This window comes from Bos indicus x Bos taurus, chromosome 4, assembly GCF_003369695.1.
Source record: "Bos indicus x Bos taurus breed Angus x Brahman F1 hybrid chromosome 4, Bos_hybrid_MaternalHap_v2.0, whole genome shotgun sequence".
Taxonomy (NCBI): Eukaryota; Metazoa; Chordata; class Mammalia; order Artiodactyla; family Bovidae; genus Bos; species Bos indicus x Bos taurus.
The window spans coordinates 18423325-18442926 of NC_040079.1; the positions used below are offsets into that span (position 1 = coordinate 18423325).

At 44.4% G+C, this 19602-nt stretch overlaps 1 protein-coding gene across 2 annotated transcripts in view; it reads left to right on the top strand.

Moving 5' to 3' along the window:
• Positions 1–19602, top strand: part of DGKI (diacylglycerol kinase iota) — a 517513-nt gene that overhangs the window by 201033 nt on the left and 296878 nt on the right. For both annotated transcript variants that reach the window (XM_027538894.1, XM_027538896.1), the window contains exon 3: positions 1687–1782. In XM_027538894.1, coding sequence (XP_027394695.1) covers positions 1687–1782 — 96 coding nt within the window. The remainder of the gene's footprint in view (positions 1–1686; positions 1783–19602) is intronic.

The following is a 19602-nucleotide window of genomic DNA, read 5'->3' on the forward strand; positions in this document are numbered from 1 at the left end:
TTGACCTACCAGGACTTAGTTGCTGGCCTGCCTAGATTGGTATTATCAAGGATTTTTGACCTTTCCCCCACTGTAACATGTTATACTTCACTTTTTAAAAGAGTTGGTGGGATTTCTGCTGTAATAAATATTCCTAGTATTTGCTGCTATAATTATTTGTTTAGTCTCCATGCTCATTGTTAGGCTTTACTTTACACTAACTCTGTGCCTGGGCTCCCCAGGTGGTGCGAGTGGTAGAGAAGCCGCCTGCCAATGCAGGAGACGTAAGAGATGCCGGTTCAGTCCTTGGGTTGGGAAGATGCCCTGGAGAAGGAAGCGGCAAACCCACTCCAGTATTCTTGCCTGGAGAATCCTAGAGGAGCCTGGTGGGCTACAGTCCATGGGATTGCAAAGAGTCAGATATGACTGATGAGACTTGGCACACAACCCAGTGCCTGGCACCAGGGGTGTGGAAAAATGCTTACTAAATAAATTGAAGAATAAGACAATGGAAAGAAATTCTACAGATGATTATAAGTTACAGCTGGATACTAAATTCCCAGCTGTAGAATATTTTAGTTTGTTGAGCTTGATTTATTTAGGATAACTGGCAGAGCATTGCCTTTTAATTAATTTTTTTTTTTTTTTGCCTTGGAAGTCTCTCTTTATTTTTTTTCATTTTAAATTTAAATTTATTTTAATTAGAGGCTAATTACTTTACAATATTGTATTGGTTTTGCCATACATCAACATGAATCCACCATGGGTGTACACGTGTTCCCATTATTTCATCCATCACTACCTGAGAACTTTTAGGGTTCCAAGTGAAGTGAAGTGAAAGTTGCCCAGTCATGTCTGACTCTTCGTGACACCATGGACCATACAGTCCGTGGAATTCTCCAGGCCAGAATATTGGATTGGGGAGCCTTTCTCTTCTCCAGGGGATCTTCCCAACCCAGGGACTGAAGCCAGGTCTCCCGCATGGCGGACAGATTCTTTACCAGCAGAGCCACGAGGGAAGCCCATAGGGTTCCAAACCTACAGCTATTCTCTGTTTGCTACTGGAAGTATGAAAATATTTTTAGAAGCAGGGAAATCATTCAACTTGGAGAACTTAGAATTGGGTGAAGGCCCTATTGAACTGGTAATAGGTTTAAATTGGTAGAAATTTGTTATGCTTAGTCTATACAGTGACTTAAAACTAACTTTTAAGAAGCTTCTGGTTTAGAAGCATAATTTACCCATTAATGATATGTGTGTTTTCAAGAAGTCTGTAAAATACTTTACTACTACTATCCTCCTTAGCTAACTTGTTAAAGAGAATCAACCTTTAATAGAATTCTGGTCTCAGTTGTTGTGGACTCTTCAGTGGGCCTGGATGAATAAGGCTTTAGGTTGAATACCTTGAGGGTTTTTCCCCCTTGTTTACTATATATTTCAAAGATGACCACCGACATGGTTAAAACATCTTTGGAGCTAACATCTTCATTATGGCTCAGAATTTTTTCAAACACCTTTTTCCATTTCTAGAATGTCAGTAGGACCAACTCCAGCAGTATTGTCGGGAGTAAAATGAGAAGTCTTTAGACTGCTGGGATTCACTAGTTTTCTTCCAAAAATCTGAATTTGAGATCCATTCTCCCCACTCCCCGGCCCCCACTTATGCCTGAAAAGAAAAATGAAGTCAGGTGTGTCTTTTCCCTCCAGGAAAATGCCGTGAACGGAGAGCACCTGTGGCTGGAGACCAACGTCTCGGGAGACCTGTGCTACCTGGGAGAGGAGAGCTGCCAAGTCAGATTTGCAGTGAGTGTGCGCCTGGCTCCCCTGTGGTCTGGCCTTTGTGGGGGGAGCCTTGTGGGTAATTGAATCTGAAGGCAGCTGGGGTCACCTCGCCTGAATTTCCAAGGAGAGGTTTGAAAGAGCCCGTCCCTGTGAGACAGCCGACAGGGTTTATCAAATTAGCATGGCATTTAAGGGCTCATTTGAATGGTTTTAGGTGTTTTTCTTGACTCTGCAGGTGGAACCCTGGAGTAAGGTGCTACTTTGTCATGATAACCAGGGTGGGTATTTGTTCATGTCTTGGGGTGGGGTGTCTTGTGGGGAGAGGCCTGTGTGTGGAGGAAGGGTCTCTGTGGGAGGGGGCTCTCCTTCGTAGGGGAGCATGTGTGGTGGAGGGCACTATTCTTGGGCAAAGCTGGAGATGAGTGCAGACCTTGGTCTGGTGGTGGATGCAGGCTTACAAATAATTAAGACTAGTCTTCAGATGATAAAATTCTAGGAACTATTAATATATACATGAACGACAGTCAATTACATTAAGAGTATATGTGGCTTTTAAATGTTTGAATGTTAAATCCTCTTTATGTTCTGTGAAAAGAGCATGGTTGCCAGGCAGTAAGTTGGGAGGAACTAAAATTTTAGTATTGAGAAAGTGAACTTAAAATTTTTGTGTGGTTTCAAATGATGGTTCCAAAAAGAAAGTAATGGGAAACTTAGAGTAGTAAAAAAGAGAAAGAAAAGATGTATTATTTCTTATTTGGGGGAAATTGGCATCATAATTGACCTAATAATTTTTTTCTTTTTGATTATGCTTGTTTATTATGTGAAAGAAAGATTGGGGCAAAATGTAGAACCTAGAAACTGCGAATGACTATGTTTCTGTGAATAATGAAGAAGGAAGAAATTGAGTTTCTGCCAAAGTTTCTGGAAGAACATAGACCCCAGGGACTTTTATTAGGCTGCCTGGAATCACAAAGCTGGGGAACAAAGATCTTTAAAATTACATTAGCTGTTTTGATACCTAGTTTATAGATTTTGTTTGAAAAACCTTATGAGAGTTTGGAGGACCAAGGTTTGTTTGAGTGAGGGTGGAACAGTTAAATATCAGTTAGAGGCCCAGCTGTACAGGCTCTCAATCCAAAGTCAGGAAACCTGGATTTGAGTCTCAGTGTTACCACTGGCTGTGTGACATTGAGAACGCCTGACCTTTGGGTGTTGGCCACCTTCAAGGTAGAAAAATGGAGTAGGATTAAATTAATTTTGTTTCCCACTTGGATCTGTACTTTGTTGTTTGAGTTTTTTTAATGTAGTTGTAAATTCAGTTGATTTAAACATCATTTCAACTTTATGCATATGCATTTCAATTAAAGTATAATTGCATGGAATTCGATTAAATTAACCAAAACCGAGAGAAGCTCAGCTGTTTGGACTAAAATGCTATAAATGATGAATTAGCATTTGGATCTTAGTTAATTGCGTAAATACTGGTCTTGATAATGGAAAATGGAAAAAATGAAAGCCAATTCTTCCTGCATGTGTACTTTTGAACTGTTATCTACTGATGTTGCTGCCAACAAATAGACTGTAATTTTATGGGGTTCTGCCTTATTTCTAGATTACTCTTTGATCTTTTTCTGATGGTCTTTTAGGGTCAGCCATATTTTACCTCTCTTGACAAAAATATGAACAGGTACCTACATCCTCCTTAACCTTTGTTTCAGTAAATAGCACTAATCGATTATAACTGGTCACTGTTACCTCCAGGCCAGGAAAGTAATTTTAAAAAAAAAAGGAAATTTTAGGGAGCTGTAAGTAAATAATGGAGTTATGAGAATTTCTAATGTTCTTTTGAACCTTCCTTATGCTTGCATCCCAAATACTTGGCTCTCTTAGCTCACTTTACAAAGTGTCTGGAAGATAAAGATCTCTCCTCCCAAGAACATTAATTAAATGAAGGCATAAGTTGGTGAGGAAGCTGAAGATCTAACTGTGTTTCCTCATTTCACGTTCTTGGAGGCCCAGTTTCTTTACCTGTAAAGTAAGGGAAATGTTGTTTTGAGGATTAGGTGAGATAATGCATTGAATCAGCTTAGTTGCCAGACAGACATAATGAATTAAAAGAGGGAAAAAAAAGCCTACAAAGGAGAAGAGCAGACAATTTACAAAGGAACAACCAATCAGAAAGGCACGCAAATTAAAACAACGATGAAAAGTCAACATCGTGTGTCTGTTAACAAAGATTTACAGAATGATACTACCTCACTGGCTAGTTTGGAACAAAACTGGTTTTCTCATTATTGAAATTGTCCATATGTATTCATAAGAAAAGCATTAGAAAACCTAGCTCGCTCTCTCCACTTCATTTTGGCATCACATTTTAGGAAGGACATTGACAAAGAGAAGACCCAGGACAGTGTAGGAAACTTTGTAGTAGAAGGAAGGAGAGGAAACTCTCCTATAGAAGAGATGGGGAAGTTAGGATGGCTATTATAAACAAAAAGTCCACTGAGGGAATCTGAGAGTTTGAAGTATAGTGGTTTTTCATTGGCTGAGCTGTTGCCAGGTAAAGAAAAAAAAAAAATCTTTCTTCCTCTTTACGGTGATAGTAAAGCAGTGTCACTTCCTGCCAAAGATGCAAAGTATGTCTCTTTCTGTTGGGATCTGAGAGGGGGCTTTCCAGGTGTCTTTTCCAATAGATGAAATCTCCAGGTTGCAAGGTTTGATGCTTAAGGTCTTCATTTCCATGACTATGTTTTCCCTTTGGTGACCATGAGTTTGTTTTTGAAGTCTATGACTCTGTTTTTGTTTTGTAAATAAGTTCATTTGTATCATTTTTTCTAGATTACACATATAAGTGATATTGTATATTTGTCTTCCTCTGTCTGACTTCCTTCACTTAGTATGACAGTCTCTAAGTTCATCCATGTTGCTGCAAATGGCATTATTTCATTCTTTTTTATGGCTAAGTAATATTCCATTGTAGGGGCTTCCCAGGTGGTTCAGTGGTAAAGAATCCACCTGCTAAGCAGATCTGGGTTCAATCCCTGGGTTGGGGAGATAGATCCCCTGGAGAAGGAAATGGCAACCCACTCCAGTATTTTTGCCTGGGAAATCCCATGGACAGAGGAGCCTAACGGGCTACAGTCCCTGAGGTTGCAAAGAGTCAGACACGACTTAACAACTAAACAGCAACAACAAATATTCCATTGTATATAAGCACCACATCTTCTTTATTCCTCTGTCAACGGGCATTTGCATGGATTTCATGTCTTGGCTATTGTAAATAGCGCTGCACTGAACATTGAGAAGAAAAGGGAAGTGTCTTGCTCTCCACTGTTAGAAAGGTAGAGCTAAGTTCTAGATATAGAATCCACTGACTCTAAGAGTGGATCTTACACTTTGGTATCATAAACATCACCTGGGAAACCTGTTAACAATGTAGATTACTTTTTTAAATCCTTGCTCCAAATGCTGATTCAGTGTGTCTGGAGTTAGACTTGGGAACCTGCAATTTTCAACAAGCACCTCAAATAATTATGGTACAGATGGGCCACAAACTTAACTTTGACAAATACTGTATTATAAGGAAGAACTTTAACAATCAGAGCTAGGACAGCCAGCAAGAGCACAGGTTCCTGGAGAGATGGGCTCAAAGAGGGTTTTTATGAGTAGGTTAGGGGCCATCTTTCAAGGATGCTACAAGGGGTGTACCTCTGCTTTGGATAAGAGGTTAGGCGAGGAGATCTCCAAGAGGGGCTCCAGTTTAAATATTCTGTTTGCAGCTCTCTTAGAATTGAGCAACAGTTTTGAAAGGGAAAAAAATAAAAGCATGTGTAATCAAATTATGTATTCTCATTTCTTTTAAAGAACCACCTTTGAAGAAAGCCAACCTGTCGGGTTTAGTATCAAATTACCATAACCAGGTGCTACCTGCAGGCTTCTAAACAAAGTCCAGGCAGAGCATGGTGGAGGAGTGAATCCATCACTGAAGAGGTGCTTTTCACTCCATACCCTAATTTAGCAAAGCAAATGTCACGGGTAGAAGTTAAGAGAAAGGAGGAATCAGTGTGGGCTGAGTAGACAGAGGAGGCTTCATGGAAATGGGGCTTGAAGGCAGTATTGAAAGATGGGTTAGACTTACATAAGTAGAGTGGGGAAGGAGAACTTTTCAGGCAGGGGGAGGAACATGGGCAGACTCAAAGGCAGGAAGATGCTTTGTACGAGGGAGGAGACAGTCACGAGACACCATGAACACAGCAAAGGGCACATGTTAGGTAAGAATGGAAATCAGGATGGATGGGGGTGTCTGTCTGTGTTTTCTCAACTGAAACTCAGAGTGCATGTTGTAAAAAATGGCTGTGTGCTGATGGAGCCTGGCCATATTGTCTAAAGCAGGATGGACTTGAGGGTGAAACTGACTGCTGTGAAACTGTCACCCCAGCTTATGGGGACAGTGCCAGAATTTATTTAAAACCAAAGCCGTCCTGCAAATTCGGACCTCCTTCTGCCATACATGGATGGACCTGGGGGGCTGATATTGGAGGACATTGCAGATGAGGCAGAGACGACATGAAGACTGTTGTCGGAGCATGTGCTCCAGAATCTCAGGGCTGAATCAAATTACCTTTAAACTTCTTCCTTTCTTATTTCCTCCAGTGACAACATTTAATACTGTAGAATGTCTGTGAGTAGATATTTAATGGGATTAAAGTTGTTCCCAAATCAGCGACAGTCCCCAGGTTAGTAACGGCTTCTTTTTCTCATCTGGAGAGAAGAAAAGGATGCAGAAGTAATGAAATTGGAGCAGAAGGATCATGGTTTCCCATCATGATTATGAGGGGAAAAACTAAAAAAAAAATTCCCACAAGGACCACTTTTACTTCATGATGTTTCCTTAAATGGATGTTTCTTTAATCATTTGTTCTACAAATACTTATGGGATGAGTACCCTGTACTAGAATCTTCAGACTGAGTTGAGAGTGACAGGTGACAGTTAATTGTAAGTGACAACATCATGACTTATGGGGACATTCTGTAGAAGTCATTCTGGTGTGTGGCTGATAGAATATACAAAGATGTTCAGCCAAATACATACTTGATCCCAAAGACACTCACTAAGAATCCATAGAGGACATAGGTGTGCACACTTATTTTTACACCTAAAAATACTGCCTGTGTCACTATGTAGGGGTGTAGACAACCATGCTCACACCTGGGTAGTGGAAAGGATGGAGGTTCTGAGTGAAACTCACCTGGGTTGGAAAACCTTTTGTTTCATCCAAGTACTGAGTGAATTTTGGACATAGCGTTTCACTTCCTTTTTGCCCCCATTTCCTGATTTATTGTATTGTTGTTAAGATGGACCCCAGTGATTCTTATTCCTGGATAAGCATTGTCATTCCTTTTGAAACTTTGCTTCTTAATTTTACTTTGTAAAATGGTTGGTTCCCTGCCTGGATCTACCACATCAGGATCTCTGGAGAGTGGGACCAGACGTGAGTATTTTAAAAACAAACTCTACAGCTGATATTATGTTCTGTCACACACACTGGGTGGGAGCCACTGATCTACTTTGTAGAGTATCAGAACCAAATGAAGTGGCCTGGAACCCACGTCTGGCATATAGTAGCTATTACGGGGTCAATTGTGTACCCCCCAAACATGCTGAGGTCCTCACCCCCACGACCCCCAGATATGACTTATTCAGAAATAGGATTGCCGCAGATATAATTAAGATGGGGTCATACTGCAGTAGGGTGGGGACCTCATCCATTTTGACAAGTGTCCTTACAAAAGAGGAGAGGGCACACAGGGGTAGACAGGGAAGAAAGCCACGTCCTGGTGCAGGCAGAGACTGGGGTGACAGAGCTGCAAGCCAAGCCCTGCACCTACTACCAGAAGCTAGGAGAGAGGTCTGGACAGATTCAACTTCAGAAGGATGCCAGCCCTGTTAACACCTCAGAGTCAGGCTTTGCGAGAATTCACATTTCTATTGCTTTCAGTTCCCCAGGGTATGGTACTTGGCTAGGGCAGCCCTAGGAAGTGAAGGCAGTATTCATTCTGTTAAAGTGAGTTACCTCACCTGGCCACACAGGTGCCTGCACACGGCTCTCAGATGCCCTCGCACAGGTACATTTAAGTCGGGCTTGCTGGAGGATTTCAGTTGACAGGTATGTGGCTTTCTGGAAACATGAGCAGACAGACAGGTAGGTGCCAGAAGCCAAGAACTATGGGAAAAGAGAAGGTAGAAAGGTGAGGGAGACTGCGTAGGTTGGGTAAGAGGGAAAGGAGCTGACAGACTTCAGAGTGCTGTTACCAGATATATCTTCTCTATTTTTAAATGTGCTTATGTCACCTCCTTTCTGTGGGTGGGCTGATGGGTACTGTTTTGCTTTTGTTATTGTTTTGTTCGTGTGTTCGGTGGTTCACCTTTGGCAAAAGTGGCCAACCCCGCCTGTGACACCTGACCTTAACACTGTTTGGCACTAAACAAATATAGTTTTAGGAAATGAATGAATTGCATTAAGGAGGCCAGGTGAGATGGAGAGGAGGGGGAGTGGAGAGAGAGGAGCCACTCGGATGCAGAGACAAGCAGATCTGGAACGAAATCCTGGCCCTGTCCTGCTGCTCTGCGTCTCAGGTCTCCCTGTAAAACAGTGATGGTTATATCTGCTTCTCGGAATTGGTGGGAGGATTAAATTAGTTGATAAAGGTTAACCTCCTCCCTCTTTGTCTCCTGTCCCTGATTATACTTCAATATCATTGGTTGAATGAGCTACTCAGTAATTTGGTTGGACTTTGGTTTCAGCACGGCCTTCTGTTCAGGAGGATTCTGCCTAGCCCCAGCAGTGAGAGTCTCACACTTTCCCTGTCATTTTGCTGCTGTGGGTAGTACGCATAGACTCCCCAGGTTGTGGGTGGAACCAACTGACTGCTATAAACCAAAGTAACTCCTTCTGGACTATATTTCACAGGCCATATCTTCTTCTTGGTCAGAAGCCTCATCCTTGTCATTGGGCACCACGGCATCTGCTCACGAGGATGCTGGCAACGTCCCTGGGTTTTTGAAAGAAACTTGTAAGAAGAACAGGGACTTCCCTGGTGGCTCAGAGAGTGCTGAATCCACCTGCAATGCGGGAGACCTGGGTTTGATCCCTGAGTTGGGAAGATCCCAAGAATACAAGGGCAGTAGCTCTCTGTCCTATTTGAAGAAAACTTTCAGCTTTTTGTTTTAAAAAGGAAAAAAGATGGTGAACCTGGTGACAGTCCTGTCTGTTTCGTTTCCGGAAGATGTGGGTACCGGACAGCAGTATGTGCAGATGCTGGTTTGCATGCCTCTGTGTGCTGGGAGTGAGAAGAGAGAGCTGGTCCCCAGCACAGGTGGCTGATGACCTCTGACTGTCTGTGCATTTGGGTCTGGGGCGTGGACGCCCCAGAGCACCCGCACTGAACGGGAGCCTCAGACTGCACTGGGACTGCCTGCTTGCCGCCTCTGGTCATCCAACATAGCAGACTGATGCTCTGTACCTCCAGATGGTGGCCTGGCTGGGCGGGTGCAGGCTCACAGAGAGAGAGCTGGGAGTGTGGCAGCGAGGCTCAGGAGCCCAAGCCAGCCTTGCAAGCTGTTTGGGTGCTGGTGCGAAGATGTCATCTCTGTGGAGCCTCTGAGGCCGCCGCTCTCTGCCAGAGACGCCTCCCACCACGAGGATGCTGGGGAGCTCATGAATGCAGATGACTCAGAGAGAACAGAGCCATCAACCAGAATAATTCTGAAAAAGCATTTGCTCAGATGGACTCTCTGCTTTTGACCCCTGAGTCAGGGGATGTGAGTGGAGGAAGAGGGCAGGGTGTTCCCGTGGGTGCAAGGGGTGTTGCCCATATGTGTCTGGCCAGATGGTCAGGAATTTCCACGAGGTCAGCCAGGTACACACCCAGAACTGAGACCAGCATGTGGCAGGTCCTTAGTAAAATTAGTCATTGTTATTACAACTATCGTTATCACTGTAATTATTTCGCATAGAGTGTTATCTGTATACCCGAGGAGCATATAATACAGACCCCGCCCACTTTATGCACTAGAGAGAATGATAGGATATGGAGCCCAGGAAGCTACAGGGTTCGGTCACCCTCCTAGGTGACTTGGCATCAGCAGCACCATTGTCTATTTGTACAGTGTGCTTAAAAAAAAATTAAAATGTTCTGGAGAGCACTGAATTCCTGTAAAAGCAATATGGGATATCATTCCTTAAAAGAGCCTTGTGATTAAAAAAAAAAAAAAAAAGAACCTTGTAATCAAATAAGCTTAAACACCCTTAACAATCAAATATTTACTCTGAAACTCTAAAAAGGGCACTTGTTTAGTCGCTAAGTCATGTCCAACTCTTTTGTGACCCCATGGACTGTAGCTCACCATGCTCCTCTGTCCATAGGATTTTCTAGGCGAGAATACTGGAGGAGGGTGCCATTTCCTCCAAAGAAGGGCAGTGGTGTGGAGGATTTCCTATATGTTTGCTCGGGGGATGGGATGATTGTTGAAAACTCATTATTTTCCCCACAGAACACCTGTCATCATCTTGTAGGATCTCAGTATTCAGTAGAAAACTATTTGAGAAATACCCATGCAGTGCAGTTTTCCTCTTGTCAATATTGGTCAGTAATAGCAACCCTTTGGGGTGGTCACTGGGGCAGTTTACTCCCATGAAAAGGAAAGAAAACTCAGAGATACTTAATCACCACCCTGGGGCTTCATTCATAACTTTTATGTATCTTTATGTAATTCTTTTGTGTTTGTTCTAAACTTCCATTAAGCCGTGTGTGTGTGTGTGTCTGTCCATCTTATTTTTAGAGTTTGAGCCTTTGAGAATAGTAGTCATCTGTTCCGCAATAATTATTTTTGTTTTTTGGCCACACAAAAAATCACTCCAGATGGTGACTGCAGCCATGAAATTAAAAGACGCTTACTCCTTGGAAGAAAAGCTATGACCAACCTAGACAGCATATTAAAAAGCAGAGACATTACTTTGCCAACAAAGGTCCATCTAGTCAAAGCTATGGTTTTTCCAGTAGTCATGTATGGATGTGAGAGTTGGACTATAAAGAAAGCTGAGTGCTGAAGAATTGATGCTTTTGAACTGTGGTGTTGGAGAAGACTCTTGAGAGTCCCTTGGACTGCAAGGAGATCCAACCAGTCCATCCTAAAGGAGATCAGTCCTGAATATTCTTTGGAAGGACTGATACTGAAGCTGAAGCTCTAATACTTTGGCCACCTGATGTGAAGAACTGACTCACTGGAAAAGCCCTTGATGCTGGGAAAGATTAAAGGCGGGGGGAGAAGGGGATGATAGAGGATGAGATGGCTGGATGGCATCACCAACTCAATGGACATGAGTTTGAGTAAGCTCCGGGAGTTGGCGATGGACAGGGAGGCCTGGCGTGCTGCAGTCCGTGGCGTCGCAAAGAGTCGGACATGACTGAGCGACTGAACTGACTGTGCATCATGTGGTATTTTGGTTCCCTGACCAGGATTGAACCCATGCTGCCTGCAATGGAAGCAGAGTCTTACCTGGACCCTTTTCTTTTTTTTTTTTGCAATGATACTTGAATGATGATTGAAGCTGCATTTGTGTGTGTGTGGTGGAGGGTGGTTTATGAGCCTGTGTGGCACAGTTCAGTTCTTACTTGACGTTGGTATAGTTCTGTTACTTAATAGAAATAATTTACATGTGATTTGGCATAGGATTTACATGTCACCCAGGCAATGCCCAGGTGTACAGAAAATCTTTATCTTCCTTCAGTGTCCCTCAGGGCTCTAACCAGCCCTCTTTTTTCTGAGAGGCCCCAGGCTTGGCTGAAGCATTATTCGCATTAGCAGTTACCCAGAACTACTACTGGCCCCAAGGTGACATTGACTGTATTTTAGGAGATTTTTTTGGTTTTGTTTTTCCTACCTCATATGCCAGACAGATACAGATTGCAGAAGGTGGTGTTTTAAAGATGCAAGGAATTGGCAAAGTCTGCTCTGAGGTCTTTGTTTGAGAAGATATGCAGGCTTTGGAATCAAGTGCTGCTGCTGCTGCTAAGTCGCTTCAGTCGTGTCCGACTTTGTGCGACCCCATAGACGGCAGCCCACCAGGCTCCCCCGTCCCTGGGATTCTCCAGGCAAGAACACTGGAGTGGGTTGCCATTTCCTTCTCCAATGCATGAAAGTGAAAAGTGAAAGTGAAGTTGCTCAGTTGTGTCCGACTTTCAGCAACCCCATGGACTGCAGCCTACCAGGCTCCTCCGTCCATGGGATTTTCCAGGCAAGAGTACTGGAGTGGGGTGCCACAAGTGACCCAGCTTCAAATCTAGTCTTTGGGATTTTCTAGTTGTGTGATGTCCTTCATTGTTTTAACCTCTTTAGGCCTCAGTTTCATATCTGAGGCCTAGATATGCCCAATTAAAGTGTGGATAATACCTACTCCTTATGGTTTCCATGAACTGTCAGTGAGATAAAGCATATGCAGCAATGCCTGATGTGGCCAGTTACAAGTGATCAATAAAAATTGGTTATTTTGATTGTTATTCCTCAAGTAAAAGTGGTTTCAGGGGGTTGTCAGAAACTGAAACCAAGCAGGCAGTGCCAGGGTATTGGATACCCTGGGTGTCCAGGTATTAACTTCAGGGCCCCGTCATCATCTCCTCTCTTGCACTGAATAAAAGAGGGTGAAACAACCAGCCCAGCTGAGCCCTTTCTCCAGTCTCTAGATCTTTCACAGCACTCATCACTTTCTCGTCTTTGTAACAGCATCACGTCTTACTCATGTCTGTGTCCTCCATTAAAGCATAAGCTTCATTTAGCACGGGACTCTGCCTGGATCCTCAGCACTGAGAACCGGGTAGCACTGAGTGCTTACCCTACCCTTTTTCACAGAATGAATGAATGAGTTCAATGATGAGATTGTTGGAAGACACACACAGACATCAATCCCCAGATCAGCCCTGCCATTTAAGTATCATTATACTTAGAATCCAAGATGTTTGAATTTCTGCCTTATTTTTAAGGCTCTTCACGGGGAGATGCCACACTCACTTCTACAGGTATTGCAGGGTTTTAAGTCCAGTTTTGCCTGTGTTGTGCCCTTCTTATTTGATTCTCCTGGAAGATAGAGACTGCTATTGACCATTCTTGGCACAGGGCGTCATGGTAGGTTGTCATTAATCATCTCCTTGGGATTCTCATGAGAACAGATCATCTAAGGCAATCATGTCAAATATAATGGATTCCTAGCTTCACTAGTCTTGTTCCCCTAATCCATCACTAGTAAAATGAAAGGTAAGTAGTAAGATGTAATAGAAGGATATGGTTTTGAGTCAGAAAGACCTAAGTTCCACTCCTGGCCAGCGTCTCTTGGGCAAGTTGCTCAGTCTCCTTGGGTCTCAGCTGCTTATCTGTAAGGCAGGTGAATGGTACCCACATTGTGCGGCTGAGCTGAGCTGTGTCTCTCAGACACATGGTGTGTATATCACACTGCCAGCCTTCTGGTAAATACTCTAGTGATAATGGTATCCTTATTGAAAAATGGTATCGGTAGTTGTATGTGAAGGAAAACCACATGGCCAATTGGAGATACAGTTTTGGGTGAATGGAAATTGAAATGGTGGTCTTCTGGCCTAGACTGACTGAAAGACTTTGTCTTCATTATGTCCTCAGCAGCTTGGGATGTTGGAAATGACAGTGAAGGGATAGGTAATTTACCACAGTTTGATATGGCTTTTTAAGTAGATGCAATCTTATGGATTAAAGTAAATGTCTCTAGATTATTGTTTAGAGATCTTGTGCTGTGAACTTTAGAAGAAAAAAAAAATTCTGTGTATTTCCAGGGAGTGAACTGATAATGCGAATGTATTAGGAATCATGCTGCAAGTAAGATGGCATATATGGTGCTATCAGGCTGGCAAATATTAAAAGGCAAACTGTGGTTGCTGTTTCCTAGTTTATGTTAAGCTTCAGATCTCTGCTTTGCCCTTGATACACTACCTTGAAAGTGAAAGTGAAGTCACTCAGTCATATCTGACTCTTTGCGACCCCTTGGACTGTAGCCCGCCAGGCTCCTCTGTCCATGGGATTCTCCAGGCAAGAATACTGGAGTGGGTTGCCATTTCCTTCTCCAGGGGAATCTTCCCAACCCAGGGATCGAACCCAGGTCTCCCGCATTGCAGGCGGACGCTTTAACCTCTGAGCTACCAGGGAAGCCCGATACACTACCTTAGAGCAAGACAATTACGAGAACATTGAAACACCATTTCCTGTTGTCTCTACTGTGACTTCTGTAACATGTCCAACTCACACCTAACTGATGGAAAATAGTGAGTACACATGTGTTTGTGTTTTCTAGTTGTGTATCTACTTATTAGTGCCTGTATACTTGTAATCGTATTTATATACATTTTTGTGTACATACAGAAGCACTTCAATCTACAGAAAGATACATGGCAGCTTTGATCTGAGATAACTTTGAAGAGAGTACAAATATTGAGCAGGGAACAGCCATAAAAGCATCTGAGAAGAACCAAAGCAGAAAGATAACACGTGATAAACTTAAAGCTATTGACCAGCCACTGTTAGAACCTGCTAACATCAAAGCTGAGAGGCACAGAGGAAACAAATGGTAAAAAAGAAATGAGGCAAAGACAAGCAGGCAGAAGAAAATACACAGCAAAACAAGAGATGAGAGTAACAGTGCATAGACAGTCAATAATAGTAGTCATGGAAATATGGTGTCTCCTTGGGTAAAATGAGAATCAGGAATAGGAAATAGAATTATGGATTTTTGATGATTTCTTGGAGTTCATTAGTCAGAAGTCCCTTTTTCATGCATGATGGCCATGCAAAGCTGGTAGAAGGAACACCAGTCTTCGACCAGTCAATGAGGGGCACCCAGAGCATCATCAGCCTGGTTCTGGGGGCAACCATGGGTTGGTATGTTTCCATTAAACTTGCACCAGCCAATACAAACTTAGCAGGCCATTCTTCATCCGTTTCATAAGTAACAGCTGCAATCTATGTTTGGTTTATGTCTCAGTAACTGGACCTGAATTTTATGTAGTTGTACAAAAGGTAGTAGATGTGTATACCAGTTACCCAATCAAATTCCAGGACGTAGACTTCTCCTAAGAGTCACGTGGCAGTTTTTTATTAAAGCCCATTAGAGAAGCCTGTGCCTATCACTTTCTTCTCATTTAAAAACAAACAAACAAAAAACAAACTAAATTCTCTAGCATAAGCCACTTTTAAATCACTCTTAAAGAGACTGATTTGGTAGAAATTTCACTGTTGAGTTGAGTCCCTAAGTCATGTCCAACTCTTTTGCAACCCCATGGACTGGGCCCACCAGACTTCTCTGTCCATGAAATTACCCAGGTAAGAATAGTGGAGTGGGTTGCCATTTCCTTCTCTAGGGGATCTTGCTGGACCAAGGTTCCACCCTGTGTCTCCTGCATTGCAGGCAGATTCTTTACTGCCTGAGCCACCAGGAGTTTCACTGTAAGGGTGAACTATTGAGATAGGGACATGTACCTTTTTCCCCTCTTAAAATGAACCTAGCGACTTCCTTAGTCCAGTGACTAAGATTCCACACTCCCACCGCAGGGGACCCAGGTTTGCTCCCTGGTCAGGGAACTAGATCCTACATGCCGCAACTAAAGATCCTGCCTGCCACAACTAAGATCAGAGATCCCACTTTCTACAGCTAAGACCTGGCACAGCCAAATAACTATTTAAAGAAACAAAACCAAAATGTGCCTGTGCTGTTCTGACCACGACTTGTTCCAATCCTAATCCAATAGTCAAAACACAGTGAGGCTTCAATTGATAACCAGCCATCAACTTTAGCTTTGAATTAACTCGCTAGCTAGTAATTTGGTTCTTCCCAAATTGTTCCTCCCGTGAGCCCTGATTGGCTGCTTTTCTGGAAGAGGTAAGGTTTCCAGGTGGCAGTCTCATTTTTTCCATGTGGTTCTTCATACTCAGCTCCTTTCCCTTTGGCTTCCTGCTCTAAGAGTTTGGTTTTCTTTCTCTTCACATGAAAAATACAAAATGCACTAGCTGTTGGGGAAATAAAAAAATGTATGCGTGTCCAAACAATGGCACTTTTCTCCTACTCTCTGTGTCTCTAGGGCGCTGTGGAGCAGGCCCTTCTGTGTCTTAGCTCCGATGGGTCCTGCCTACCCGAGATTTACAGGCTTATCTGTGGTTCCTCAGGGGAGGTGTCTCTGGAAACATAAACACTTTCATATGCAAAGTGCTTCAGATAATGTGTGCCTTAGTACAGAACAAACTCTACTGTTTGAAGAGCGCATTCAGTGAGTTCTATTGCAGTACTTCAGAGGCAGTCCCTACCATAACAGGGCACGAGAGACAAGGGCATGTAGTCAGCTGCTGCGTGCACAGCAGCAAGCTGACCATGGACTTGGAGTGCAGCCATCCGGGGCTGGTCTGCTCCTGAAAGACATAAAGCCCAGGCTGAGGCCTCCTTTCGGGAGACCTGCGTGAGATGGAAAGAGGGCCCCACTCTCTCAGTGGTTCATCACTCTGGCTTTTCTGCTTTTACTTCTGCTCCATTCTTTATCATTCCAATTCAGGCCCTCATTGCCTAATATGTGGATTTTCACTATGAACTCTCATTACTTAAAAACCACCATTTAAAATTAGAGTATGGTTGCTTTGCCTGCAATGGAGACCTGAGTTTGATCCCTGGGTCTCTGGCAGATCCCCTGAAGACGGGAATCCCCTGGAGAAGGCTACCCACTCAGGTACTCTGGCCTGGAGAATTCCCAGGACAGAGGATCCTGGCGGGCTACCGTCATGAGCTTCAGTCCGTGGGGTTGCAAAGAGTTGGACATGACTAAGCGACTAATACTTTCACTTTCAGCCTTTGGCAAGATACCCTTCTTGTCTGATATCTCTGAAACTCCCCCCAAAGACACCATTTGTGGTCACAAAATTTGTTCAGCTGTCCTCCCCATGAAGCCTCTGCACCCCATTTTCCCTCTAAGATTTATAAAGGTCTTCTGTCCCTCAAACACCGCTAGGTCCCACTTTCTCTCTCCTTTCGGGGTTGCCTACCCTGAGAATGCCTGTGCCTTGGAGGGGGAGGAGGTTTCTCTCATCATTCCAAAGCCACCAGTTCTCCAGCCTGAGGTTAGTCTGGGGGCTTATGTTAGGAGAAAGGCCTGGTCTGCAAGCCCATTCTTCTCCCCTCCATTCCTCTCTCCCTCCCTTCCAGAACATCTCTTGAGCTCCTATTATGGATCAGGCAGTGTTTCCTGGTGTTGGATTAGAGCAGTATGGAAACACAGGGGACTCTCCCCACCTCCTTGTAACCTTATCCTTTTAACCCGGGCCTCTCGGGAATGGTTTTGCTCTGCTATTTCCCTTTGAGTTCCTCGTGACCCACAGCCAGCGTTCCTGCTCTTTGCCTTTGTGGCCCTCCACCTGATCGCCTGCCCAACACACAGAGAAGCCTCCACACTCCACCATGAAATGCGATGCCCCATGACTCACGCAAATGGACACCTGTGAGCCCCTGGCTCGGGGCCCCACTGGACACGCAGAAGCCGGATCTGTTCCTCTTAGGAGGCATCAGTGCCTACTGTGTAAAGAGACTCTGGATCTTCTTCCTGAGACAGTGTCTTCAATTTTTCAAATATTTATATATCTTTTAAGGCCAGTTAAAGAATTGTGTATGTGGTTTTTTTTCTTTTTTCCTGTTAGGTGCTTTTTACTGCTTCAGCCTCTGCTCTAAATGACAGCCTTTATTGTCCGAGCTGTTCATTTAGCATTTAGCCACGCAGGGCCTTCTCCTGTTAATAAGCTTCGTCTTGAGTCCTCCTTGTCTCAAGTGGCTTGCCAGCTTCTCCCAGGAAGGACAGAAGCTTCCTTTGCTTCACTTCCTGCTTAGCACTCCGTGTTTCAGCAACATGCAGAGTTCACTATGTCAGACACCTCCGACCGCCCTGATTCCAGTGAACCGCAGATTTAGGTGTACGGGTGTGTGTGTGTGAGCGTTGCATGAGTACTTCTGTTACGGTTTATCTGATCCCTGACCCAGCCTCCTGTTGGTCTTGCTCCTTTTGCTTTCATATATTCTGAGGCGCTTCTGGCATCTTTAGTATCTCAGACGGTGGTGATGGGGTGTGTCTCAGAGGGCTCCAGCCCCCTCACTGAGCCCTCTCCAGAGGACACAGGTGCAAACAGGTGGCGCCCTGACACATGAAGGCCTGGACTCTCCAACATGCGCAGTGGTGCCCAGGGCGAGGGCTGGCACCCTGTCACACCGAGCGAGGTCTCCCTCCAGGAGACTCTTGAGAGAGAGGGGGGGCTCGGAGACTCTCCCTGGGCACAGACTTGTCCTGACATGTGGCCTCTCTGCTCCCAGGTCCAGGCTAGTGAAATCCTGCCATCACAGTAGCACTCCTGCCAAGTAAGAGAGGCCACAATAGGGGTGTGCTGGTACTTCAGCTACCTACCCTCTTGATTTGTCCAAAATGTCCTGTCTTTCTATCTGAGAAAGACAGGCTCCCTCGCAAGTGGCCATGAAGCCTTTGCTTTGGCCCTGAAGCCACAGTAATGGAGCCTCCAGATAATGTCAGTCTTCTTTTTTCCCTAATACCAATTTGCAGATTGCATCCTAGACGCCCCAGAGGAGTAGCACTTGCCAAGGATGCTTGTCATTTCTTCTAATTAGGTTTTTAAATAAATCAAAGAACTCTTGTTTTCCATTTACCTAGGATTAGACAGCAGCAGTGTTCTTGTTTGCCTTGCCCATAGAGGCAGTCCCCACTAAAGGTTTGCCGGATTCCTGACCCTCCGAAGGCTTAGGAGGTTTCCTTTACCTCCACCCTTGGAGATGAAGAAGGGATGAAGACGGGGCCCAATCTCCCTGTCTCCCTTTTCCATCAGAGTGCCTCCCTGTAAACAGAGCTTCGGGTGCAGAAGTGAGGATAAAATTCTTCTCACCGTACTTGCTGTTTCTCCTTTACCTGACTCCCAGCACTCAGCTTCTCTTTTTCACCATGATTCTTGTGAGGTAGGAAGGGTGAGGAGGTTTAGAATTACTGGGGAGCAGACAGCTGGGGGAGCCTGAGTTTGGAAGCTCAGCCCACCACCTCATCCAGCCTTCTGTTTTTTTTTTTTTTAATTGGAGGCTAATTACTTCACAGTCATCCAGCCTTCTTCTCCCAGCTTTTCACCACTCAGCTCCTCATCTTGTCCTCTCCCCAGGACTTTGTCTGCTTCCTTCCCCTCTCCTAGTGTGGTTGCATCCCTGCCCAGAGCCACTTTCCTGGCCATTCATCCTTTTGTCCCTGTGGCCTTGTGACAGGGGCAGGGCTGATGGAAACATTGGTTTCTTGCATTTTATCTGGGAGCCTGTGTTCTGGGGACTCTGTCTGCAATGAGATGCTGCCAGGCCCATACTACTGTTTGGCCAGCAGTAGGCTCTGGCCCCTGAGGTCTCTTGAGACAGGAGGCTGAGAAAGAGTAGCCACATGGGCTCTGGAGACTAAATTTTTCCTCCTGCTTCTCTGCTTCTCATCTCTGTGATTAAACCTGTGTGTGTGTGTGTGTGTGTGTGTGTGTGTGTTGGGGAGGGTATCTTTAAAAATACTGCAGGAGAGATGTGGTCAGAGGCACGATGACTCGCTCATCTTCAGGGAAACAGATTTGCTGGATGTTTATTGGGGAGAGGCTCAGTCAGCCTTGTCATACACGGTTCTTGGGTCAGATTTCACATTATTAGGGGTGACATTTGAATTAAGTTACCTCGTAGCGTGGTAGCCTTGACCTGTCACAAATCATAAACC